The 20,476-nt window shown below is 39.2% G+C and overlaps 1 protein-coding gene across 1 annotated transcript; it reads left to right on the forward strand.

Annotated features, from left to right (window-relative positions):
• Nucleotides 1-9,931: 9,931 nt before the first annotated feature.
• Nucleotides 9,932-17,124, forward strand: LOC117598995 (uncharacterized). Its single transcript, XM_053228473.1, has 3 exons — nt 9,932-10,259; nt 10,509-16,824; nt 17,074-17,124. The coding sequence occupies exon 2, from the start codon at nt 10,673-10,675 to the stop codon at nt 16,418-16,420; it is 5,748 nt and encodes a 1,915-aa protein (XP_053084448.1). The 5' UTR covers nt 9,932-10,259; nt 10,509-10,672; the 3' UTR covers nt 16,421-16,824; nt 17,074-17,124.
• Nucleotides 17,125-20,476: the final 3,352 nt, after the last annotated feature.

The following is a 20,476-nucleotide window of genomic DNA, read 5'->3' on the forward strand; positions in this document are numbered from 1 at the left end:
TAGATGTTAATATAATTTTGTATGTCTCGAGGAGGAAAAACGAGTCTGAATAAAAAGCTTTCATTCCTGCGTGTAGTGTGTACTTTTGGAATTGACTTGAACTTTTTAAAATAAAAATATACTTAATATTCTTTCTTTCTTTCTTTCTTATAATTTATTGATTGAAACTTTTAATGTGTATTTTTGGTCTGTATCTGTAATACATTTAAACTATAAAAGGTACTTTAGCTGAAATAATAATGATCCCCCAGAGTAGCAGTGTGAGTGAGTCCATCAAACCCGAGAGGGGGAAGAGTGTGTGTGTGTGTGTGTGTGTGTGTGGGTGTGTGGGCGTATTTGGGCCGGGGCAGGGTTGGGCGTTGGGGGCTATGGAGCGTTGTAGTAATATTCTCTAAGATTACCCATATTTACAACTGTGTGTCTCTCTATCTCACACACACACACACACACACACACACAGAGCTATACTCACTCTCACTTAGCTGGAACTGAGCCCAACACCTTATTCACTCCAGACACTAACGAACAACCAGACACACATCTGTGTATGTGTGTGTGTGTGTTTTGCATGGATGGATAAAACTATTGATCTCCAAAGGGGAAAACTGTCTCCTGTTAATTGTTCCTTTCTTTCTTTTTCTTTCTTTCTTTCTTTCTTTCGATGACTCCTCTTAATTCTTTCCTTCCTTCTTTCTTTCTTTCTTTGATTTCTCTTAATTGTTCCTTTCTTCCTTTCTTTCTTTCTTTCTATGACTCTTCTTTACTTTCCTAAATTCATTCTTTATTTGAAGTTTTTATTCCTTTCTTTTTTATTATTTCATTGTATTAATTCTCTTATTGATATTTAGGAATGTCGCTAATCTATTCCAGAGACGTTACAGGATGATTTAGTGTGATTGTGTCTGACTAGTCAATAGTCAGCACTATATTTAACTCCGCCCACATATCGCTGCCCAGCTCACATGGTACCATAGGTGATGGAAATAGCAACAATATGGAGGATTATAAGTGAACTGTCCAGTGAAAAAGCACTGTTAGGTATGCACACACACACACACACGGCGTCTGTTTAATAATGTATATTGTCTGTCTGTCTCTATGAGTACCATCCCTGTCTCTTCCTGTCCCTCATTTATGTTTTCTCTTCATGCCCTTTTCTCTCCTGCTCTTACCTCCTTTTCACTTTTGTTCTGCTCTATTTCTCTGTCATCATGCTTTATGGAGTGTGTGTGTCTCTGTGTGTGTGTGTGTGAGAAGAGTGTAACTGTCCTGTAGCTCATCCGTCTCTGAGAATGGACACTGATATAACCGTGCTGTGTAATGGTCCTTATAGAAACAATAACACAAGACGTGCCCGTGTTGTGATGTGATGTAAAAAGTGAGTGTATAACGGTTACTTTAAACACATCAGGGATTTGATTTTGCACCTACACTCTGCCATATAGGCACATAAAAACACTTACATGCATGTGTTTTCCCTGTAAATGCCAAGCTGAAGGTCATGGTTTATGTCTCTCTTCAGTTCCTGAGCTTTTTACCTTTTCCCTTTTTATACACCAGAAACTGTGAAGCAACCACATTCTTTATACCATAACGCGGTTTAATTCTCAAAATCTGAAGGTTTCTGATTCATTTTCTATGACAGCAGCTCAGACAACATATCTGGCTGTATTTCCAATGATAGGTGTATATTAATGCACTCATTCTGATATGTTATTGTTTCTATAGCAACAACTTACACAGGCACTTGAATGGCGGACGCTCCTCATAATGTAAACCTAATTATAAACATATAAAGAAAACGTGTTATTTAACAAAGAAAAACCTGTAATCAGTGATGTAGTAAAGCCTTCTGTAAAACTCATATGTTTGTTAAACATTTAGGGAAGGAGTCTCCAGTGTCAGCGCTTTGTAACAGTCAGTAAGTTTTCTGTCTTCAGGACACTGTGTGTGTGTGTGTGTTTTTTTTTTTGTCTTATTATCTCTATGAGAGAGAAAAAAAGAGAGGCTCATGATACAATGAGGGTTTATAGCTGCTGTAACATAAGCAATAAGAGGAATGAACGTGTCTCATGGACATATGTAAATGTAACTATAAACAGTTAAAAAGCACAGCGTCATTTGCTGGGGATGTCGCTTCTCCTGGGCAGGGGTCTAGGACCATCTTATGAGTGTGTGCACATCTGGAGCCACATTTTGGAGCGGTTCTGTGACAACAGCATTGTTTTTGGCCATGATAGGGCCACACTGGAGTGCATTACCCATCAACCCCCTCAGACTACTACAAATCACATGACCCTGACACATGCTCTCTTGATTTTACTCACCTGTTTTGTTTTACCCTTTGATTAGTGCCCATATTTAAGTTCTCATTGTTTCTTGTTTAGTAGCTAATTATCCGTTGTACTGTATATAGCCTGCTGTGTTCAGTGCTACATTTCCCAAGCTCTTGTTTCACTCTGTTTATGATCATTGTTTATCCCTTGTTTGTTTTATTTGTCTTTTCTTTAATTAAAAGTCTGCACTTGCATCTGTCTCCAACACTTTGTGACTCAAGGCATTATGTATAGCATGTTATTAAAGCTTTATGAGGCATTATTAGAATTTTTAAAAATGCTTACAAGAAATTATTACATTATTAAGAAATTATCTTACAAAGAATTATAAGCATGATTTTAAAGATTTATGAATAAGGGCTTCAGAAAGTGTTATCAAAAATCTATGCAAGTCTGTGTTTCTTTTTTTTTTTTTGGTTACCTACTTTCAGGTAATTCATTTATGTAAGTGCACGTGATTCGCCACAACAAAGGATCTGTAAAGAAGTGTTTATCGGTTCTGCTGCAGTATTTTCGAGTCCTCGGTGAAATACTTTTCAGACCATGGTCCTCCAGATGTTGAGCCTCCGTCTGTATGGCAGTGTGTAGGAGACGAATCAAATCTCTTATATCTTCATGTCATCTGGAAAGCGAGTGTAAGAAGGTAGACTTAATAAATCAGTTTAAAATGTAATTTAGTTTGCTCCCTCTGATAACACTTGAGCTCACTTGCCTGCTGATTAACGTAAGCTCTTTAAGGATAAAATCTGTACACTAGTGTGTATTAGACTCTTTGAGATCAGCATTTCCTCATCCTGCTTCATTTGTTTTTCTTGCTCTAACTCACTATCATTAACAAATTTTTCAAAAAAAAAGCTAGTAACATTCTAAACCTCCCATGTTATATACTCATGAAGGGTGTGTTAATCTGTGTTCAAGCAGAAAAGCTGGGAAAAACAATGGTTTCAGGCTACAGATCGCTTTAGGTGAGATAAGAGATCGTCAGAGAGTGAGAGATAACGGCTTGTGTTTTGAGACGTGTCCTTGTCACACACCTGTAGCAGAGATTTCTCTGACTCCTGGCTCGGATCGAGCAGATGGTGTTCTGGTCTCCTTCCTACTTTCCTCCTGTTAGTAAAAGAGAAAACAACAGTTGGCATTCTCTAGATACAGTGTAATTCTGTGCTGATTTGTCAGCTGTCCATATAATAAAGTTATATTGAGAGCATCGGCAAACAGGGCTTTAATGATTAACTGTTACAGTGTGTCCTCCGTGACCTGAAGGAGATGGCTTTGAAGATAGAAAGCTTGAAACAGAAAAAAGAGCGTAACATTTCGATCAGCAACACTGGGTTTTAGCTTTGTGCAATTGCCATGTTTTCGTAAACTCTGATTCCTGGTTTTACAATATAAGGTTTGGTATTAAGGTGAAGTTTAATTTAATTCTAATACAGAAGATTCTGTAGGGTTTGGAAATGTGACATCACACTAAAGTGATATGCCATACAATGGGGTTACAAAGATCTAATTAAAGGCATTTAACCAAGATAACTAGCCAAACATATCTAGTTATAATTGCTTGCTATTATACTGCAGTACTGCAAAATTCTCAAGTTTGATTGGTCTGAAGGTGACAGTAGCGGAGCTGTAATTCAAATCACAGGTTTATTATCATTTCTGTAGTAGCGGATAATTCCCAGGGACTTGCATGGTGGCATGCCACATAATCTAAGACTAATAATTAAAGTGTGAAAAATGTGTTGGCATTTAACCAAGTTGGTACACTGAATTTTTCTGTACAGTTATTTAACATTTATGGAAGGAGTCTCCAGTGTTAGCACTTTGTAACAGTCAGAGGTAAAGCTGTAACTTAAGTTTTCCACCACGGGAAAGTCTTCAGGATGCCAAACATTCAGTTTTTGTGCCTTCTCGGTAACAAGGTGAAAAGAGAAAGTGAAGGATTGGATGTTTATCGATGCTATAACATAAGTGATAACAGGAACTAACCTGTTTCATGGATGTTGGACAACATTAAATGTACTTATAAATGGATAAAATGTACATGTGATTTTTGATAGCACTGGCAAATTGCTGTGTTATAATAGGAATAAAACACTTCAGTGCTATTTTTGGAAAGTAATTATTACACCAAGTCTTTTATTCATTACATAATAATCTAGATACAGTTTCTTTTCAAATTTACACTCATCACAGTAATCATATGAAAAAACAAAGACAGTGGAGTATAGTTTTACAATTTACCTGTGGGGTGAAAAAAAGAAGGAAGAGTCACCAAATGGCTTGATTTTCAGCAATAAGACACCAAAACATCACTTTCTCTGCATCCAGGATTTTCATTTTGATGATTTAGAATTTCTTTACTTTGAATAAACAAATTAGGCTTTACTCTCTCTGCCTCTCTTTTTTTGTGCATGCTGTTTCTCTCTCAATTTCATGTTTCTCTCTGTTAATATAATTCAGTAGTTATTGATACAGTATACAGTATTTATTTATACAGTATTTCCAACATCTGAGAATGTGATGTAACATGTAAAATGTAAAAAATGTAACAGATAAGTTAAGATCATATGCCATGTTCTTTAGATGTTAATTATGTTGTAGGCAGTACAAAGCACAGGTCTTCTTCTTCAGCTCCAAACCTTTTTTTTTACTGTTTTTTTTTTTTTTTTTACTGAGTTATGCTCATTCTCCTCTTAGTTTCATGATTATGGATTGACTAAAGGCTTGAAGTTCTCAGCTAAATATACAGTACATTACATGGCTAAATTACCTTCACTGGAATGTTAATTTTGTCACACTTCACCAGCATGTAATTAAATCTGTAAATCCTGTAATCTGTGATTTCTACATGAGCTTCCAGTGATATACTGCACTCATGCCATACACCAAATATGAAATTAAAAAAAAAAAAGATAAGAAGCAATGCTATAAGTGTCATAAAGATGCAGGTGCGGGTTTTCTGTTTTTTCCATTTTAAACACCATTACACTTTACAAATATGCACTGCATGATGTGCAGTGTGTGTGTGCACACATCCACACGGCCATGTTTTAGCCAAGTGTGTATCATTCCCGTAAGCGAAATGACTGTCATATTGTAGCTGCGTTTTCAAGAGCGGCAGTGTTCTGCTCGAATGACGTGACTGCCCATGTGTCTGTGCTCACCCCCATTTACGTAAACACACACACACACACACACACACACACACACACACAGATAGAGAAACACAGAGTGCAGCAGGTATACATAACGACGCCCCACAATGAGTTTGGTGAACCATCAGTGATGACTGAACATTAAACATTCGCAGTGATATAATTACAGTGTAAACACAGCACTGAACACACACGTCACTGTACAGACAGCAAAAGGACACACACACATACACACTGTCTCTTCAAACATAAACAATATGACAAAGGGAAGAAAATAAATGAAGGCCGTTTTAAACAGTAAACATTTGTTTTATTCCATTGTTTCTTGTTTCATCTCACACAATTTCCTGAACTATTGTTTTGTCTTGTTTTAACACAGCTTGTTTCTTTTTTCCATATATGGTAAAGATACAGAGAAATCATCAAGTGGTACGATAACCAGCCAGACATTTTACACACTGAACAATCTAAATATTTAATAAAGCTTTTTTAATTAATTAGTGTATTACATTAATTGACATCGCCTCATCAACACCCCCCACCCCATACCCCCATCCTGCCCAGTATACAAAATAACTGCTTAATTAAATGAATGTTGGTGTGTGTTTTGGTTCCCATGGCAATGATTGGCCTCTGGGTTTTGGTCATGTCTCTTCTTCCATTTTGTCATTGGTATATTTCCTAATTGTGTGCAGCTCTTTCTTGTTTCACTCTACTGAGTTTGTTTATTCGTCTTACCACAAAGTCTTGTGCAATTGTGCTATTAAGCTCGAGCCTTGGTTTTCCTTGTTCGCTTTTCCATTGTGTTTCTATGTCTCCTGATTTAGACCTTTGCCTCTTTGCTTCTATTATAATATCATCCCTGCATCATACCTCATGTTACTGAAGACTTTGTCTTTCTGTGAACAAGGTGTGAGACATTGTGCTGAAAAATATGGGACTTGGCGCTTCGACCCAGCATCTTACACAGCTCCCAAAACCATTTCATTGCCTGTGAGCACCTTGCACCTATAAATTAAAGTCTGTTAAGCCACACCCCATCTCTCTCCCATCCCATCTCTGGACTGTCAGTTGTCATGTCTGGATATTTCAGCTCCATCCATCAGCCTTGAGTTCAAACAAAGAGTTCTATTTTTCAGTGCAAACTTTAGTTGCAATAATTAGCATACCTACAGACTGACGACAAAAGGAGAGAGAACAAGGGATGAGAGAGAGAGAGAGAGTTCTGTTTATATTGGGGTTAATGAGAGTGTTTATTTTGTGTTGACCTACTAGTGAAGAACCTGGTTATTAAAGGGTACCCAGGTTTGGAGAGCACTATGGAGTTTGCCACTCTCCTCAGGGTTTGGGGCATCCAGCCTCTGAGTCCTGTACACAAAGTGGACTTGGCTCAGGCTTAAACAAACGGAGCATGATGAATGCAGTGGGAGCTCGGTAAGGCACCACTGCCTGAGGCCTCGGGTGCGTCGCCTGCCCACTGCATAGCCCCATCTGCTCTACCAGTACCCACATTTTTTTTCGTGTTTTTGTGGGAGACCTTTAGTCATATCAGTGTTGCGTAAGTGCGAGTGACTATAGAAATGACTGAAATTTATTTATAATTGTACGATCCAGTGTCACCCAGATGGTGGTTTCCTTTTTGAGTCTGGTTCCTTTCAAGATTCTTCCTCATATTGCCTCAGGGAATTTATCCTTGCCACCATTGCCTCTGGCTTGCTCATTAGGGGTAAATGTATAAATTTCAATTTATATCCTAAATTTATATATTTCTGTAAAGCTGCTTTTTCACAATGTCACAAATAAAATAGAATTGAATTGAAATTCTGAAAAAAATGGATGGATGGATGGATGGATGGATGGATGGATAGACATTACTAAAAAGGTTGTACACTGCAAAAAATAAGAAGAAACAAATGCATGATTTAAGAAGATACAGACTAGAAACAAGTCAAATTATCTGCCAGTGCAGTAAGATAATTACACTTGGTAAGATTTCTTGAAATAAGAAAACATATCTAGACTTTAAAAAAGAACAAAATGTCTTAAAATAAGCATTAAAATACTTATTCCAAGCAGTGTATTTAGTCTAATTAACTTAAAACTTAAAACTAGCTACTAAACAAGATAATTCCTCTTAAATTAAGAATTGTCAACATTATATATTCTGACTGAGCATTTAAACTTAAAACAAGACTATTAAAAGCAAGATCACCCATACATATTGTCAACAATTATTTATTCAAATGAAGACTCATGTAACACTTGTAACACTCTTGTAGTTACCATGCAAAAACAAAGCAAAATCATTACTCACTGCTTCTCAAAATACCAGGCAACAGAGTTTATAGATGCTGAAAAGTTCCTCGATCCTATGTCTTATTATCCAGTCAGTTTCAAAAACAGTGTGTATGTATTGAAAAAAAATATAATCTGGAAGATGTCATTGCACTTAAAACTGGAAATTAAAAACCATACTGGATAATTGGAAAGAGTGTGGTGACTTAATACTGCAGAGTCTTATAATTTGTTGATAGGTTGTAAATAAATGTGTTGGTGTTGACATAAAACAAGCATTTGGAATAAATAATACTACACCTAAGTGTGATTATTGAGCATTTTTACTGGGCAACCTTAAAACTAAAAAAGATACAAGGCTGGCCTCAAATGATGCCTGTGATGGTAAATAAGCTTAATTTGCAGGTAAAATAACTAACTTTAAGCTTTGCTAATTAAGTAAGAAAAAAAAATAATCTTAAAACAATCATAATAATCTTAAACGATCTGCTTTTGCACAGTATTTTATTCTTAAAATAAGATCATTAAGATTTTATGGCTAGAAATAAGAGTTCTTGCAGTGTATTAAGATGGCTATACTTGATTTGTTAAAGCACTTAATCAACAGAACACGATGCAAAAGTTTCAAGATTTTTCAACATTCATTACAATTTTTCACCCACAAAATTTCATTTGCAGTAAAATAACTAGTTTTTGAGCTGAACTTGCTGTTTATGTTACACTGTTCCAGTGTATAAGGCTGTTCAGGGGTGTTCTCTAGGTGGAGTCGTTCGTGTTAATTAGTTTATGATGATTTGTGAATAATAAACAGGGCACAGGCAGGAAAAGTTTGGAAATTTTTCTTTTTGTGTGCATATGGACATTTTATTAATATTTCATAGACTTTTAGAAAAGATTTAAGATAATAATATTTTTATGCACTTTTATTTTTTTATAAATGATGCCCAAAAAAAATGTTCTAATTCTCCAGATCCATGGTTCTCAAACATGATATAAGGATTAGTGTACTAAGTGTTATTATCTTGAATATTTTCCTGTGTCAAAAAAACAAAAAAGTTACAGCTTTAACTCTGAATTGTACAAAGCTCTGACACTGAAAACACCTTCCAAAAATGCTGAACGAACATCTCCTTATGGAAACCTCACCAGTTCAACAATTACACACTTTTTTCTGTTTCTGTGCAACGTCTGCTATACAAGTAACTGTGATTTATTTACTGATGATATTTCAAAACGAGATACATTATATCCGCTATTGATTAAGCTGCTCTAAATTCATTCCAGAAAACCATGGATCATAAAATCATTAAAAGTGTTTGTCATTTTCTGTATCGCAAACAAGTGAACCGTGCTTATTCGGCCAAAATGCCAGGATTGACCTTTAGCACAAGTGCACGTTTCAACAGAATTGCTTTATAACTATGTTTAATGACACGATGCTGCTACTCCAAATGGGACATAATTTGCATGTACATTTGCTCAGTATAAAGGGAACGAGAGTGTGTGTTTAATGTCACAGAGCCCTTTAATGCAGTTGTTGGATAATCTTGGTAAGTGTAATGAAGAAAGCACAAAAGATTTGATAAAAAAAAAGATCTTTGGAAGAAATACAATGGGTAATTATCTTATTCATTAGTGTCTCTCTGTGTGAGAAGATGGAGGGAGGGGTGTGAAGGGGGAGAGGAGAGACATTTAAAAATAACAGAAATGATAGGCAGATTTTTGTTTTGCCAGGTTTTGTTGATAGTGCAGATGGAACTAACGTAGCAGCTGCTGAGTATTATTACAAGAACAGATAAGCAGTGTTACGTCAAATGAACTTTATTACCATCATGCAGTACAGATTTACAAAAAAAAGTTGTTAACTCCTCTATTCTAAAGAAACACAGATGGGACCAAATTCAACACAAAGTTACACATGTGCCGCAAATAATAATTGCTGTCATTATGCCATGTAAGATTGCAAATATTCAAGCAAATTAACTAGGCAAAATATGTAAAATATACAATAAAATAATGTAAGTGTTAGAAGTGTAGGAAGAAGAAACAGAATTAAGTGTTAAGTGCTGGTTATGTTAGGAATAAAATGTAATTAATGTAATTAATGAAATATAATTAATGATGATTGATTATTGTATTGCCCTTTAAGCTGAATTTAACTGCAGTAATTGGTGTGTCCACTAGGAGGTATAGGCAGTGTCTGAAATTGTATACTGTATTGCCCTTTAAGGAATTTAACTTTCAAATATCTGCTTTAAATATTTTTTGGTAAATATTCTCAAGTAAAAATGTGAAGTTCATAATTACTTTTCCTTTATCTACCTCGTTTGTAAAAATTTATATTATTTATTTTATGTGATGAGGTCACTTCCTGTTAGTGCTCCAGGTTCTGCATGAAAACAATGAGACAGACATAGTGTGCTCTCTCTGATAATCCATTGCATCCACTAAAAAGCATCGTAGAGGCAATGCCGTAAGTTCATTTATATGACATTAGACATGTTAATGATCATATATTAGTAATGATTTTGTTAAAAATATGATGTTTGATAAGTTGCTAAAAACGGTTGTTTACCATTGTGTACAAGCTTTCAGTGATGCTAATAGCCATTGTAATCTCTACTACAGGGAGAACAGTAGTTTATGTTTATGTTGCAGTCATTTATAATGCAATGTTAGTCAAAACATGGACACTGAATATTGCTGTATTGTTTTATTACAGTTTTCACCGCAAATGTTAATGAGGAAGAGTGACAGTAAATGAGCAACCTTACTACGACTCTGTTTTCATTGGCTACGGTTTAACTTGGTGTTTAGTCAGAGTTGCAACACCCTGCACGAGAACACTACAGTGAAAAGGCACCATTTGATGTTAAAGTGGTTAAGATGGCTACAAGCAGTAAGTCGTCTGTGTGCAGCGCAAGAAGCGGCAAGTCATCCGCATCATCGGCGAGTGCAGCCCATGCCCGGGCCAGAGCTGAAGCCGCCAAAGTGAGAGCATCCTATGCCAGCCAAGAGGCTAAACTGAAAATGGAAAAGGCCACAAGAGAAGCTCAAAATCAGCTGGAAACAGTAAGAATAGACACTGAGTTGGAAGTGTTAACGCTTCAACGAGAAGCTGATGCAGCCGCTGTGGAGGCACAAGTGCTGGAAGATGCTGAATTAGCAATGCATGCTGCAGTTGAAAGAGGAGGATCTGAATCAGAGAAAGTTAAAATTGACCGTACCAGTGAATATGTCAATTCTCAAATCAACCTACAGAGGCATTCTCCCTCTCCACTCTTATCAGCCTTACCTGTTGCTCCTCCATTTCATGCTGACTCACATAACAGCTTCATAACATGGAGTGCACCTGCGAAAGACACTTCACATACACAGTCTATCAACAACAAGCCGAAGTCTGAGAAAGCTGATAGTATGCACTTACCTGCAACAAACCTATCTGATCTGTCTACAGGTGTGATGAAGTCTGAAGTTGGGAGGACCAGCCCCATCATGAACGCACATGCTAAACCTTATGTTGCTCGATACATTCCTCCAGCTAGCACGCCACCTCAGGCAGAGCCTTTGGCACAGTATTTAGCACGGCGAGACCTCATTAGTTCAGGACTGTACCAATTTGATGATAAGCCTGAGAATTATCGGTCCTGGTATTCCTCATTCACCAGTGCAGCTCGTGAAGTTCACCTCACAGCAACCCAGGAATTGGATCTCATGACTAAATGGCTGGGAAAGGAATCTGGCGAAATGGTGAAACGCATCCGCTCAGTGCATGTCAGCAACCCCAACCTTGCTTTACACAAAGCATGGGAAAGACTACGTGAGTGTTATGCCGCGCCGGAAATCATTGAAAGGTCACTGTTTCAGCGATTGGACAGTTTTCCTAGGATTTCAGCTAAAGACTACACCAAATTACGTGAACTTGGGGATCTGCTTATGGAAATCCAAGGTGCTAAAGAAGATGGATATCTCACAGGTCTGTCATACCTTGACACTTCACGTGGAATCGCACCAATTGTAGATAAGCTTCCATATGGGCTTCAGGACAAGTGGGTGACTTCTGGGTCATGGTACAAAGAAAAAAATCACGGCCACTTTCCTCCCTTTGAGTATTTCTGTAACTTTGTGTGCTATGAAGCAAAGAAGCGAAACGACCCCAGCTTTATACATCAAAGCAGTGCTACAACAACTGCAAAACCAGACAGATCCATTGTGAAAAGTTTCCATAGCAACAAACCCATCTCAGTTCACAAAACAGATGTGTGTGCATCTAATGATGACCCAAACAAAATCTGTCCATTACACAATAAACCACACCCCTTGAAAAAATGCAGAACATTCAGAAACAAACTCCTCGAAGACAGAAAGGCCTTCCTCAAGGAGAAAGGAATATGTTTTAAATGCTGTTCTTCGGTTTCTCACCTCGCCAAGGAATGCAAGTCTTCCGTGAAATGTTCTGAATGCGGCAGCACCAATCATGATGCGGCCATGCATCCTGGCCCATCACCTGAAGTAGTCAAGGCTCCTTCACCGTCACAAGAGGATGGCGGGGAGGGAGAAGATCATTCGAACACAGCTGTTGTCAGTGCGAGCTGTACAGAAGTTTGCGGTCCAGGTCAGTGGAGCCGCTCATGCTCAAAAATCTGCCTCGTAAAGCTGTACCCAAAGGGTTCCAAAGACATGGCCATCAAAGCCTATGTAATTCTGGATGACCAGAGCAATCGTTCATTAGCCAGACCTGAATTCTTCGAGCTGTTCAATGTGGAGAGCAAACAATTCTCATATCATCTCAGAACTTGCTCTGGCATCATAGAAACATCTGGCAAGAAAGCAGTAGGATTCCAGATTGAGTCCCTAGACGGAAAAGTTCTCATATCTCTTCCACCACTCATCGAGTGTCATGAGATCATGAACAATCGCTCTGAGATTCCAACACCAAGTGCAGTTCTTTACCAGCCTCATCTCCGACACATTGCCAAGCACATTCCAGAACTAGAACCGGAAGCAGAAATACTTTTGCTACTCGGAAGAGATGTGATTAGGGCACACAAGGTCAGGCAGCAGGTCAATGGACCAAACAACGCCCCCTTTGCCCAACGACTGGACCTGGGCTGGGTAGTAATAGGAGAGGTGTGCCTGGGTAATGTACATAGGCCAACAGTCAACACATTCAAGACCAATGTGCTGGAAAGCGGCCGCCACTCAATTTTTCAACCCTGTACGAGCTTTATGCAGGTCAAGGAGACGCAGCAAAGCTGTAGCATGTCTAACAAAACAACTGAGAAGACGCTTGGACAGACAGTGTTCAGCAGAACTGAGCATGACAACAAACCTGCTCCATCCATGGAAGACACAGCTTTCCTAAAAGTAATGGACACAAACGTCTACAGAAATGATGCTAACAGCTGGGTAGCTCCTCTACCGTTCAGAGAACCACGCCAACCCTTGCCAAACAATAAGGAGCAAGTTGTTAATCGACTCACATGTCTGCAACGAACCTTGAAGAGAAAACCTGAGATGCAGCAACAATATGTGGCATTCATGGAAAAGATCTTCACCAACGGACATGCTGAGGTAGCGCCGCCACTGAGAGAAGGGGATGAATGCTGGTATCTTCCTACATTTGGGGTCTACCATTCCCAAAAACCCAATCAGATCAGGGTGGTCTTTGATTCCAGTGCTCGATACTCTGGCGTCTCTCTCAATGATGTGCTCCTTACAGGCCCCGACCTCAATAACTCCCTTGTCGGTGTCCTGCTACGCTTTCGGAAAGAGAAGGTTGCAATCCTAGCGGACATTCAGCAGATGTTCCATTGTTTCTTGGTGCACGATGACCATCGTAACTTCCTCCGTTTTCTATGGCACAAGGACAATGACGTCAACAAGGAAATTATTGAGTATCGAATGAAGGTCCACGTTTTCGGCAATCGGCCATCTCCTGCCGTGGCCATTTACGGGCTGCGAAGAGCCATCAGAGAAGGTGCACAGGAGCATGGTGCTGATACCGTCAAGTTTGTGGAAAGACATTTCTATGTTGATGATGGTTTGGTATCTGTACCATCTGAAGCTGAGGCAATCGATTTGCTCCAACGAACACAGGCCTCACTAGCTGAGTCAAACATCCATTTGCACAAGTTTGCTTCGAACTCTCAGACAGTCATGGAAGCTTTTCCTCCTGAAGATTGTGCTCCAGTAATCAAGGACCTAGATCTGAGTGGAGAAACTTCTCCCATGCAACGGAGTTTAGGTCTGCTATGGGAGATCACAACCGACACATTCACCTACTCCACATCGACCATTACCAAACCATTCACCCGTCGTGGAGTCCTCTCCACTGTCAACAGTGTTTTCGATCCTCTAGGTTTATTGGCACCTGTCACGATCCAGGGAAGAGCCCTTCTCAGAGAACTTACCTTCGAACAGTCAGACTGGGACACATTCCTCCCGGAGGACAAACTAAGCAAATGGGAAGCCTGGAGAGATTCTCTCCAAGACCTCGAACAACTTCATGTTCCGCGTACGTACACAACAACTTCACTAACTGAAGCAGTGTACACAGAATTGTGTGTATTCTCGGATGCATCGACTAAGGCTATAGGTGCTGTGGCATATCTGAAAGCACTTCAGAAAGATGGGCAAGTCGAAGTAGGATTTGTTATGGGCAAGGCGAAACTAGCACCCCTGTCCGAACCTACAATCCCAAGGCTTGAGCTGTGTGCTGCTGTCTTAGCAGTAGAGATGGCAGATCTCATTGAGGATGAGCTAGATTTAGAGTTGAATGACATAAAGTTCTTTACAGACAGCAAAGTGGTGCTTGGCTACATTTATAACGAGTCAAAACGATTCTATGTGTATGTTCACAATAGAGTCCAACGCATTCGTCAGTCCTCGAGACCTGAGCAGTGGCACTACGTACGTACGGAAGAAAACCCTGCAGATCATGCGTCGCGATCTTTACCTGCATCCTGCCTAGCGCAGACTTCTTGGTTCAGCGGTCCCTCCTTCCTGCGTCAGCCACCTGCAGAAAAAACACAAATGACTGAGAAGTATGAGCTAATTGAACCTGAAAACGACTCAGAAATCCGGCCACAAGTACAAACATGTGCTACTAACCTGGAAGAACCAGAGCTTACCTCTAACCGATTCCAGCGGTTCTCCACCTTCACCTCCCTAGTAAGAGGAGTAGCATTTCTAGTTCACATGGCAAAATCCTTCAAGCACACGAACCAAAACAGCAAATGCAAAGGTTGGCACAGATGTGACTTACCTCGTACTCCAGATGAAATTGATCAAGCAAGGAATGTTATCCTTAAAGCAACACAAAAGGCTGCATTTGCAAAAGAACTGTCAGCCCTCCAAGCTAACCAAGCTGTATCCAAAAGTAGCCGCTTGTGGAAACTCAGTCCAATTATGGAGGACAATTTCATTTGTGTTGGAGGACGACTAAAGTACTCTGAGGTTGCAACTGCAGAAAAGAACCCAATAATTCTTCCCAAAGATAGCCACATATCCCTACTACTCATTCGACGTCACCATGAGCAAGTGAAACATCAAGGCCGTCACTTGACGGAAGGAGCAATCAGGGCAGCAGGACTGTGGATCTTGGGAGGCAAGTCGCTAATCAATTCAGTACTCCACAAATGCATAACCTGTCGCAAGCTGCGTGGAAAGCTTGAAGAACAACGCATGGCGGACCTGCCATCTGAACGTCTCAAAATCTGCCCCCCCTTTACGTATGTGGGTCTCGATGTATTTGGACCCTGGTCTGTCACAAGCAGACGCACCAGAGGAGGACAGGCGGAGAGCAAGCGGTGGGCCATCATGTTCTGCTGTATGAGTTCGAGAGCTGTGCACGTCGAGGTCGTTGAGTCTATGGACGCGTCAAGTTGCATAAATGCTCTCAGGCGCTTCTTTGCACTCAGAGGCCCTGCGAAACAGCTCCATTCCGATTGCGGTACCAATTTCATCAGAGCGTGCAAGGAGCTTGGAATGGACAAAATAGTGCAGAAGTACCTCAGTGAGCAAGGATGCAGCTGGGAATTCAACCCACCACACAGTTCTCACATGGGAGGCTCGTGGGAGCGCCTGATCGGCATTGCCAGGAGAATCCTAGATTCAATGTTTCTGCAGCTGAAAACTCGCTTAACCCACGAAGTTCTTTGCACACTAATGGCAGAAGTTACTGCTATCATTAATGCACGACCACTCCTACCTGTGTCTGCAGACCCGGAACAACCATTCATACTTTCACCGTCAGTGCTCCTTACACAGAAGACAGGAGTTCCGCCTCCTCCTGGAGACTTCTCGGACAAGGACCTGTACACAAAGCAATGGAGACAGGTTCAAGCTCTTGCAAACCAGTTCTGGACCCGCTGGAGCCGTGAATACTTACCTTGCTTGCAACACAGACAGAAGTGGACAGTACCTCGCAGAAACCTTCAAGTGGGGGATCTAGTTCTGCTCAGGGACAAGCAGATAGCCCGCAACTGTTGGCCCATGGCCAGAATCTCTGCCGTATTCCCTGGAAAGGATGGCCATGTAAGAAAGATTGAGGTCACAACAACTGACCAAGGCAATATAAAAACCTTTCTGAGGCCAATTGCAGAAGTTGTTCTACTTCTACCCAAAGACTGATCTAGAGACTAAGGTTTAGCATGCTCACAAGTTCATAGTGACCTCACGTAGGTCAGGCGGGGAGTGTATTGCCCTTTAAGCTGAATTTAACTGCAGTAATTGGTGTGTCCACTAGGAGGTATAGGCAGTGTCTGAAATTGTATACTGTATTGCCCTTTAAGGAATTTAACTTTCAAATATCTGCTTTAAATATTTTTTGGTAAATATTCTCAAGTAAAAATGTGAAGTTCATAATTACTTTTCCTTTATCTACCTCGTTTGTAAAAATTTATATTATTTATTTTATGTGATGAGGTCACTTCCTGTTAGTGCTCCAGGTTCTGCATGAAAACAATGAGACAGACATAGTGTGCTCTCTCTGATAATCCATTGCATCCACTAAAAAGCATCGTAGAGGCAATGCCGTAAGTTCATTTATATGACATTAGACATGTTAATGATCATATATTAGTAATGATTTTGTTAAAAATATGATGTTTGATAAGTTGCTAAAAACGGTTGTTTACCATTGTGTACAAGCTTTCAGTGATGCTAATAGCCATTGTAATCTCTACTACAGGGAGAACAGTAGTTTATGTTTATGTTGCAGTCATTTATAATGCAATGTTAGTCAAAACATGGACACTGAATATTGCTGTATTGTTTTATTACAGTTTTCACCGCAAATGTTAATGAGGAAGAGTGACAGTAAATGAGCAACCTTACTACGACTCTGTTTTCATTGGCTACGGTTTAACTTGGTGTTTAGTCAGAGTTGCAACACCCTGCACGAGAACACTACAATTATAATACCACAGCAGTTTGTCATGACTGATTTGGGACTTTTTCTTTTTATTATTTATTAAGTAATGACACATTGGATACTTTTTTGTGGTGGCTCTTAAGTGCAAAACACATGAACCACAAACTCAATAGCAAATAAAAAAATGCAAAACCAAAAAAAAAAAAAAAAAGCAAAAGCAAAACTCTCAGTATGACTAAGGTCACAGCAAGGTCAAATGTCTGAAAGTTTTTTTTTTTTTTTTTTTTTTTTATAGCTTCCTTCCTGTGTGTTTTACAGAGATGTTACTTAAATGTTCAAGTTCAGAATCCTAAAGCCCATTTTCTAGCTATCTAAGATTTTTGCCGTCCTTCTATCTGTCTGTCAGTACGTACATTCGTCCATCTGAAATTCACGTTAGAGTGATATTTTAAGAACGAATCATTGAATATTTGTAGGCTTTGCATAGAATTATCATTGTAACTCAGAGACGAATTGATTAGATTTTGGAATTTATCCAGACAGGTCAAGGTCACAGCAAGGTCAAATGTCTGAAATCATTTTTCTTCAATAGCTTTCTTCATATTTGAAGTATATTTGAAGGGTATTTCTGGTATATGAATTAGTAAGAAGAAGGGTTAGACTTGCAGTCTAACCCATCAACACCATTGCCATCGAATTCTACTTATTTTTATATGCTTCTGTGGAGTGTTCAGCATGTAAGACCCCATGAATGTTGTTACCATAGAAACTATAATATATTGGGAGAAGTAAATATTGTAACCCTGTGTTTTGCCTTGCAGCTGGAACTACTGTCAGAGCTGCTGTTATAGAAAATTAATCAACACTCGTTCTGACCAATCACAGTGTAGAACTCAACAGCGCTGTGGTATGAGGAGATCTTCATTTATGGTTATGAAGTGTAAATATTCAGTGTTGGTTATTGAGTGTAAAAACTTGCATCCTCATTACCACTCACAGCTGTATCTTGTTAGCTTCGTTTTCCCGGCTGGTGTATATATAGTTTTCCCTTTATGCTTTGTGATTCCTCGTTTGCATTGATTTGCATTACTTAGCTGCGTATAAGTGTTCTGGAGTTGCCCTCTTCGCTAACCAAATTGATTTTACTGCTTGTTCGGATTACAAACCGTGAAATAGTTCGTATTCTCTTATTCTTCTACCATTTAATTCACATTCATGAAAGATTATTTTCAATGTAAGCACATAATGTAAGACATAACATAAACAAACAAACAAATAAATATTTATTCCTCATGGGGACCAGACAAATGTCTCCACAAGGTCAAAACCGTCAGATGTTCCAATCCTTGTGGGGTTATTTAGTCCCACAAACATCCACAGGTGTATACACACACACACACACACACCTGCAAAGCACACCTGAGTGTTCACTTTATAAACATTAACTTTACATAGCTCAAAATCAGATATTTAAATATTCAGCTAAATGGCAACTTGGATTAAATATTCAGTTAAATGGCAACTTTATTGGGGTTTTTTTTTTGCCAAGCTGTTGTGTGTATTAAAAACTCATAGTACAGTAGTTAATAAATGCATGTTTGGCAATGCAAATTATTCTAACTTATGCACTGCCATTTCTTGTTTTTGTCAAGCTATTAAGGTCAACTCTTATTGGGTGAGTTGTGTAATTCCCAAAAAATAAATTTATTTAGCAAAGACTGCTGTGCTGTGCACTCTGAGCTTCTGTGCACACCCTCTAGGCAGGGATGAATGATACCACTGTTTTTTTTTTTTTTAATCCAATACCAATTACTAAACAGAGTACAATCCTGATCCTGATAATTTGAAAGTGTTCTCATGTGTATAAAAAGGGGAATATCTGCAATTAATCAAACCTTCTGACCAATCAGATTTAAGAATTAAACAGTGCTGTGGTATAAAGTGCATATCATTCGTGTGCACCAGCATTTATTATTTGCATTCCTCCTTAAATCCCTACAGGTGATGCTCGTAAGCAATAACTAGCCAGAAAATAGGACTTATGGAAAAACCCAACTAAATCTACTCTCATCCTTTTCACTCTTTTTCCCCTGTTTTCTCAATTGGTCCAAACTGAGTGGTAGATCACCCAGATTGTGTTATTACTGGGGGTTTGCAGGCCACTGAGCTCGACTGTGCTGCCATTTTGATGCGTTTAGCTGAGTGAGAGCATTGTTAGCCTTCGCAGCTCAGAGGCAGACAGCAGAGGAGAGACATCTGTCGTTTACAGCTGTCAGGCAGAGGAGAAAACGGGGAAGAGGAGAGACAGACGAGTGACGCTGATGGAGTCACAGTAGGGGGGCTGGCACGTGCCAAGCCTGGTGCCAGTGTGTGTTTCCATCCACCTGTTTTCATGTGAATATTGAATTTGTACAGCCTGAATGAGAACCAGAAACTCAGACAATTAAATATTATAGTCATTGTGCTTGTTTGAATTATAAAAGTCCTTGTCTATGTGTGTGTGTGTGTGTGTGTGTCTGGCACTATTATTTTTGAATACCTTCTTGTTGCTCTTCAGCCTTTTTAACGGACCTACGGTAGGATGGAAACACATTCACATTTGGAGAACATGAACATTTTGAAAGGAAATGTACTTTTACAAACAATTAAAAATAATAAACTCAATTGAGCAGATCAGAATTTAATTCCAATGCCCCAGTGAATATACATTCACTACTGAAGCCAAAAAGCTGACAAAAAGCAATACTTCACACTTATTAGGTACTCTTGTCAACTCTTTAAGTCGAGCATAAGAATAGCTAATGTAGCATGACTTCAATCACTTCAAGGTCAATTTATATTTAATTAAAAAAGAGCGATGAAAAGATAAAGTCAAACATCAGCATGCAAAAATGACACTCATGTTCAAGCAAAATGTGCATTTGTTGCTCCACTGACCATCATTATAGCGTTAAAACTCCAGGACCAAAAAATCTTAGTGGGTTTTTTTTCTTTTTATCTATTCAGCCAGCTGACAGTTTGGACTAAAAGTATTGAGCCCTGGTTTCCTTGGAGAGAGCAGTGAGTAGATAGATTAAACACAAATAATTCAATCAATGCACAAATTACACAAAAGGACAAAAATAGAAATCATGAATGCAGCTGCACATGTGTCTTTAACTCTGTGTAATATTTTGCCTCACAGCATTCTTATTGCGCAATTGATGAGACCTTGCGATCTCCGAGAACCTCACCTGGGCCATCAACACCTCCACCCTGATCAAGAAGGCACGTCAGCGTCTTTACTAGCTGAGGAGACTGAGGAAAGCTCACCT

Source organism: Pangasianodon hypophthalmus, chromosome 2 (assembly GCF_027358585.1).
Source record: "Pangasianodon hypophthalmus isolate fPanHyp1 chromosome 2, fPanHyp1.pri, whole genome shotgun sequence".
Classification (NCBI taxonomy): domain Eukaryota; kingdom Metazoa; phylum Chordata; class Actinopteri; order Siluriformes; family Pangasiidae; genus Pangasianodon; species Pangasianodon hypophthalmus.